The 7,239-nt window shown below is 36.5% G+C and overlaps 1 protein-coding gene across 1 annotated transcript; it reads right to left on the bottom strand.

Annotated features, from left to right (window-relative positions):
- Positions 1-824: 824 nt before the first annotated feature.
- On the bottom strand, positions 825-3,287 carry LOC127106816 (tubulin alpha-5 chain). Its single transcript, XM_051044111.1, has 5 exons — positions 2,984-3,287; positions 2,693-2,907; positions 2,411-2,610; positions 1,704-2,212; positions 825-1,365 (listed from the first exon to the last, which is right to left on the bottom strand). Exons 1-5 carry the CDS (start codon positions 3,094-3,096, stop codon positions 1,053-1,055), a joined length of 1,350 nt encoding a protein of 449 aa, XP_050900068.1. The 5' UTR covers positions 3,097-3,287; the 3' UTR covers positions 825-1,052.
- Positions 3,288-7,239: the final 3,952 nt, after the last annotated feature.

Raw genomic sequence — 7,239 nt, 5'->3', positions numbered from 1 at the left:
TATATAATCTAATGCTTAATTTCTACAAATGTGTAAGAAAATAAAACAAAATCAAAAAATCAAAAATTTGAATGAGTTTGAGAGAATGCGAGTTGAGTTTGAGACTTGAAAATTATGTTTTGAAAGAGTATTTTGAGAAGAAAGGAGAAGAGTTTGACATGTTTTTTTATTAAAACAAGGTCCGAAGAAGCACCTATGTAAATTACACATAGGGTCCAAAGATGCATCTATGTAAATTACACAGAGGATACGTCCAAAAATGCACTTTCGAATTTTATAGATAATTTTAGATTTTCGCAAGAGGGTCCGAAGATGCATCTATGTAATACGTCCAAAAATGCACTTTTGAATTTTATGGATAATTTTAGATTTTCTAAGGGTTGGAAGCAATGCACGGGGTGTTTCAAGCAATTCAATGTTACTTAGCCAACTCTTTGAAATGTTTTTTCATTAATTACTAATTCACTAGAGCTGAGAAATATATGTCTTCTTATCATTGTGTTTATTTTGCAATGTAATTTCATATTTAGGCCACACAAGGGTTTAATAGTGAAACTTGATATTCGAGGTTATGTTAGGGCGTCGAGAAGTGTTCTCAGTTGTATTGAGCCCGTTTCTCGAGAACCAAACATTGCAAACAAAAACTGAACTGAAAAATAAAAAGATGTTTTTGGGTACTGATTATGTTAAGATTATTGGTTTCATCAGTGGTTTGGAGACTATCCAACCGAAAGATAAATGCAAGTCGCTTAAAAATGAGACAGCTACTTGTTCACTGTCAAACGTTGTGATAAACAAAACAAAGATATTGTAGAACTATTGCATGGCAAAAGATAATGAACATTTGACATACACAATTATAAATGCATAGTTGCTGCAACAAAATTAGACTCATGCCAATGACCATTTCACAAGTTTGAATGATGGAACTATATCACACAGGAAATAAAAGAACAATTAAGAGTGGAGGGCAATGTAACAAAGCATTTACCCTCTATTGCTTGAAATAATAAAACTGAAATAAGAACTTCTTGCACTCGTATAATAAGAGATCAATAATCATCTGGTTCCTCTTCATCTTCTGCTCCCTCTGCACCAACCTCTTCGTAATCTTTCTCAAGAGCAGCCAAATCTTCACGGGCTTCCGAGAACTCTCCTTCTTCCATTCCTTCACCAACATACCAATGGACAAAGGCCCTCTTTGCATACATAAGATCAAACTTATGGTCAATGCGGGAGAAGACCTCTGCAACAGCAGTGTTGTTACTGATCATACAGACAGCTCTTTGCACCTTAGCAAGGTCGCCGCCTGGCACTACTGAAGGAGGCTGATAGTTGATACCACATTTGAAACCAGTTGGGCACCTGCAGCACGTTATAACAAGAACAACATTATATAGATTATCACAATAAGAGTACTCACTCTTGATGAAAACACAAACCACAAAAACCTGCCTAGAAAGTGGTATCAGTTGCAACACAAATCAACTTAAGTTATTGTATTGTGTTACGAATTATTGCTAATGGGATACTATTTTTGATTAATTCAAATAATTTTTATTAGTTGCCTATAGATTTCCCACTGTTTAATTTTTAGAATATCTTCTTAATATGTTTCTTCTGATATATTCTAACACAGTCAAACAAACATACAGTGTGAGAGAACAACTTACTACACATAGATATATAGAAAGAGTGGTTACCAATCAACAAATTGAACAGTCCTTTTGGTTTTGATGGTGCCAACAGCAGCATTGACATCCTTTGGAACAACATCTCCTCGGTACATCAAACAACAAGCCATGTATTTTCCATGTCTTGGGTCACACTTGGCCATCATACTAGCAGGCTCGAACACAGCATTAGTAATCTCAGGCACAGAGAGCTGCTCATGGTAAGCCTTAGCAGCAGAGATAACAGGGGCATATGACGAAAGCATGAAGTGGATACGAGGATAAGGCACAAGATTGGTCTGGAACTCAGTAATATCAACATTAATAGCACCATCAAACCTCAACGAGGTAGTGAGGGATGATATAATCTGTGATATCAACCTGTTCAAGTTGGTGTAAGTAGGCCTTTCAATATCAAGAGATCTCCTGCAAATGTCATAGATCGCCTCATTGTCCAAGAGCACAGCCACATCAGTGTGCTCAAGGAGAGAATGTGTGGAGAGAACACTGTTGTATGGTTCAACAACAGCAGTTGAAACCTGGATCCAAAAACAACAACTCAAAACCAACAAAACAAAATAACACTATTTGTAATCAAGTAGAGCAAACTACACAGAGAAACCACATTTAACATTGAATCTATGCAATATCAACATAAAAGATCCTGAATCTGAAGTTGAATATAATTTTATTTCCATGACAGATTTGGAATTGTTGCGAGTTAGATATTAGTATACCTGAGGGGAAGGGTAGATGGTGAAACCAAGTTTGGACTTCTTTCCATAATCAACAGAGAGACGCTCCAACAAGAGTGAACCCAAACCAGAGCCGGTTCCACCACCAACAGCGTTGAAGACCAAAAATCCTTGAAGACCGGTACAGTTATCAGCCAACTTCCTGACACGATCTAAGCACAGATCTACGATTTCCTTGCCAACTAAACCACAAACAAACAAAAAAATAGTCAATAAAAATTACGAAACACAAATTAGGGTTAGGTTTAAAGGAATACAACGAACCAGTGTAATGTCCTCTGGCGAAATTGTTAGCAGCATCTTCCTTGCCGGAGATGAGTTGCTCCGGGTGAAAGAGTTGCCGGTAGGTACCGGACCTGACTTCATCGATGACGGTAGGTTCTAGATCTACAAAAACGGCACGAGGAACGTGCTTGCCGGAACCGGTTTCGCTGAAGAAAGTGTTGAATGCATCGTGCGCAACTCCGACGGAGGAATCACTGCAATTAACCGAATCGATTCAGAATAAGAAATTAAAAGAAAATTTAGGTTAAAAAGGGAATGAAGGAAACGGACCTTGGCATCATGCCGTCGGGCTGAATGCCATGTTCGAGACAGTAAAGCTCCCAGCAGGAGTTTCCGACTTGAATACCGGCCTGACCGATGTGAATGCTGATAATTTCTCTCATCTTTTCTCGATCTAGATTTGAAAGTTTTGAAAGAAAGAAGAGGGAGAGGAAAAGGTGGTTATGGAAAGAGAGAGAGGAAATGAGAGGGTTTCGCGTCGTGTGTTGTGACTCGCTAGTATTAGTAGTGAGGTGTTTAGTGTGTCGAATCAATAATACTAGTGCACATGGTAGTGTAGCGTGGGATGGGGTGTAGGATAAGTCCTTATCAAAAGCGGGATTTGATAAAGATTTTGAATCCGGGCCTTCACCTCGCTGGACCCTTGGGTGACAGCCTAGCGTAACCTTTCTCTTTCCTCAAATCATCACCGCTCAATTCCTGCCCCTACCATATATGGTAGTATCTAACACAAATTTAGTCTATTTTATCAAAAATATCTACTCATATATGAATGGTAATCGGTTCTTCTTGTAAGTTAAAAAAATTGAAAGATAAATTAAATTCATGAAGAAAATTATTTGAAAATAGGTTACATGTTAGTTGAATTCGGTAAGATAGACGATTATTAGATAAGTGAATTTCCTTCGACCGATAGTAAGTCATGCGAATATAAACATATGTGAATATGAGTTAATCGAATACTTCCCAAGTTTGTCATGATCGTCAAGAGTTTAGATTTAGTGTCTCTTTGATATTTAGTTACATTGAATCAAATTACATCAAAAAGACACACTAGTGTGGAAGTCATGATTTGTAGCTTCTTGAAATCGCGTTAAAAAGTGTTTTATGTCGTGAAATTGACAATTGAAACGCTATTACAATCATACACTAAGTCAAAATGCAATAGAATTAGACATTCAAACATTATTATGACCATATTTTATGCTAATGGTATCACTTACCAAAGTGGATGAAGATTACACAACCACAATCTATAGGAGGTGTACATTATTAATAAGATGGAATATGTCATGAAATGGAAGATGTTCGAGTCAGATGTGAGGCACCACATATCCTAAGGAGAGAGAGTACTCAGGTATTATGTGCGTAAATAGTTGAATGTGACAATATTTACGTAGGTTTTGATTTTATGGCCAATAAAATAGTTTTGTCTATAAATACTACAATTTGAAAATCATTACATGCATTCAATTAATCTATCTATTTTACGCATTTTATTTATTTACTTTTTATGCATTTCCTAGTTTAATAGTTAAACATCTTCACACAACGTACTTAATTTCTCTGGAGTATCCCTTAACGTAGTTACTTGAAGACAAGATAAGTATAATTGAGTCTTATCAATTGATCCCTCGACTAGTTATCAAAAATTGACAACAAAATTTCCACACTTGTATGGATAATAAGGCCAATGCCACTGGAAAAGCTTCATTTACCAGCAAAGATTACGCTTAGAGTATGCATTCCCGGTATGGTAATAGTCTGAACAGCATGGACCAACCATCATCATCATCTACGAGGATGTCAGACCCACAATGACTGGATGAACCTCCAAAAATAGTAGGAATTCCAACAATTATGCCTCATTTCATTGCTTTTAGAAGTGCATCGCTTGATCCATCTAAGGAACTTATGGTAATGACATCTTTTATTAAAGAACAGTTGGGCATAGGGATATGTGATATTGTGTATCGAGTCTCACAATAATTTAGTGACAGTGTAATAACTATGGTTCATAGCATGGTATTTAAGGGTTTCAAATCAGAAAACCAAGGTGGGGGTTTTCTTCAAGGTCATTTAGAGATTTGAAGGTTTTGGACAAGATTATGCAATTCGGATCTGATCAAGTGAAGACTTTGAAGAACGAGAGGTTCTAGCAAAGGAGTAGTGTGGGGCGGTAGACTGCATTGGTAAATCTTGGGTTACAACTGAAGGAGAATAATGATCCAAAACGCAGCGGAAATTAAAATTTTCTCCTTTAGTGATCCTTACGAATGGGCATGATCAGTGATAGAAATCGTTACCTCTTGTGGCGATTAAAACCTTTGATGCAGATCTAAGGAGTGATCACGAACGTTGAATGGTGACAACGCCTCTACTCAGTCCACACGAACGGATTCCTTCAATCTCAGTGTTAGCTGCTACGAATGAAGGCTGAGAGAGAGAGAGAGAGAGAGAGAGAGAGAGACGAAATTTTATCTAAACAAATGCTTCTGCACAAGGGTTCTATTTATAGAACCACTTGTGTGGGTTGTAAGCTAAAAATCTCACTTAAGTGTACGTGACCCATATCTTATGATATACCAAAATCACTTAAGCGCGTAATACCTTACCATATTTCGTATTCTACTTAAGTGCACCGTACCTTACGATGTTCTACAATTCACTTAAGTGCATTGTACCTTACGGTGTTTCTTATTTACCCTATCTCTCATCAATCCGTCCTTTTGTGTGTGACCCTGTAGGTTTTTGCGACATTGACAATTATATTAAATCATATATTTAACATAATAAACAGTGAGCGGTATCTAGCAACACATCACTGCTACCAAAGACATGAAAATGTCATGTGATATGACAAATCCTTTTATGATAATACTTGTGTGTACAATTACCCTTTTGCTCTTATGTTTATACTGAACACAAGGCATAGACCGTGTCATCCTTGTCCAGTTCAATATTGGACCCTGTAAGACCCCAATTTTAACCCTAAGATCCCTCATGCTATTTCATCATATGCATTGGCATTGGGACCACACCTTGGTATCCTTCTTACCCCTTCATTCATTGGGTTTGCAGTGGGAGAGATCACCAAGCACATTTGATTGTATCATACTTCATTTTTCTTTGTCTATTAACCAAAATACCAAAAATATGTCAATGTATAGTTTGTTGCTTTTGTAGGTAGTATGTATGCTCACTTATGCTTTATCAAGCTCATATCTAGGTTTAATACCCCTAATGCAAGGAGAACAATCAAGAAATGGTTTAATTTGATTCTAGGCATCATATATGGATCCCCATGATTTTCACATGTTATTTTGATTAAGAAATCATCAAGAGTTTGGAGTTTGTTTGCCTTGGAAACCCTAATTCATCTGGGTATCTTGTGTGACTTCTTCAACAAGTTTCTTCAACAATTGATCAAATATTTCAAGGGATACTTCATATTTCATCATCTTATGCATATGTGATCCTCCATGAGTCCTAAAAGTCAAGAGAATGTCAAGCTAGCAAGATGGTTCATGGTGGTTGATTAGAGAAAGTCAACTGGTCAAAACTAGGTTTCCCTAGACCCTATCACCTACAATTTTTGTCATATGAAAATGTTTACAAAAGCAAAGTTACTCAAAGTGACATTCCAAACAACTTTCATGTTGAGGTCAAGATCTAGTTTTTCTTGTAAAGTCATTTTTTATGATGAAAGATTATAGGTCATTTTGTTTGAACCATAGTTTGGAGGTCAACTTCCCAAGACCATAACTTGCTCAATTCTTATGATATAAAAGCCATTCAAATTGAATGATTAAATTCAAGATGTCTACTTCAACTTTTATTCTTGGAGGAAGTGAAAATTCAACTTGCAAATGCATGTTCCAAGAGGAAACATTATAGGTCATTTTGGGCCAATACCAGTGATTTTCCTCAACTTCTAAAATGCATAACTCCTTCATGTCAAATCCAAATGATGTCAAATTTGTGACCAAATTTAAGAGGTTTGAAAGAGATACAACTTTTATGAAGTAACTTTTCTCATTTGAAGTCCATAGAAAAATTTATTCAAGATGGAAGAAGTGAACATTTGACTTGGGACTTTGAAAATTTTCAAATATATTTTATTTCCCAAACTTCCACATCAAAATTAATCATGATCAGAGCTTCAAATGAAAAAGTGTTCAATATTAAAGTTATGCCCCTTAATCTCACCTTTCCAAAAAGTCCATGATCGCCTCATTTGGCCAAAGTATGAGGGACTTGTGCATAGGTGTAAGTTAAAGAACCATTTTGATAATTTCAACTTTCACTTTTCATACACATTTGCATGGCCTTCCAACATGAATTCAGCATGATGCACACTCAATTATGGATCAGATCACATCATTTCATGGGCCTAACACACTCCCATGCAACCATGCAAAGAGAATTTTCAAATTTTTTCAAATTTGGAAGTGTGCAAAAATCAATCTCATGGCCTATAAATAAGACCCCAATTGCTCAGAATTGAGGACCTCAAACCCTCACCA

This window comes from Lathyrus oleraceus, chromosome 7, assembly GCF_024323335.1.
Source record: "Lathyrus oleraceus cultivar Zhongwan6 chromosome 7, CAAS_Psat_ZW6_1.0, whole genome shotgun sequence".
Taxonomy (NCBI): domain Eukaryota; kingdom Viridiplantae; phylum Streptophyta; class Magnoliopsida; order Fabales; family Fabaceae; genus Lathyrus; species Lathyrus oleraceus.
The sequence above is the reverse complement of the archived record's forward strand: the minus strand, read 5'-3'. Positions and strand labels throughout refer to the sequence as shown.

Coding starts and splice junctions, on each gene's coding strand:
- LOC127106816 (XM_051044111.1), bottom strand. CDS start 3,096: ATGAGAGAAATTATCAGCATTCACATCGGTCAGGCCGGTATTCAAGTC. Junction 2,908..2,983: donor CCCGACGGCATGATGCCAAG/GTCCGTTTCCTT, acceptor GGTTAATTGCAG/TGATTCCTCCGTCGGAGTTG. Junction 1,366..1,703: donor ACTGTTCAATTTGTTGATTG/GTAACCACTCTT, acceptor AACGTGCTGCAG/GTGCCCAACTGGTTTCAAAT.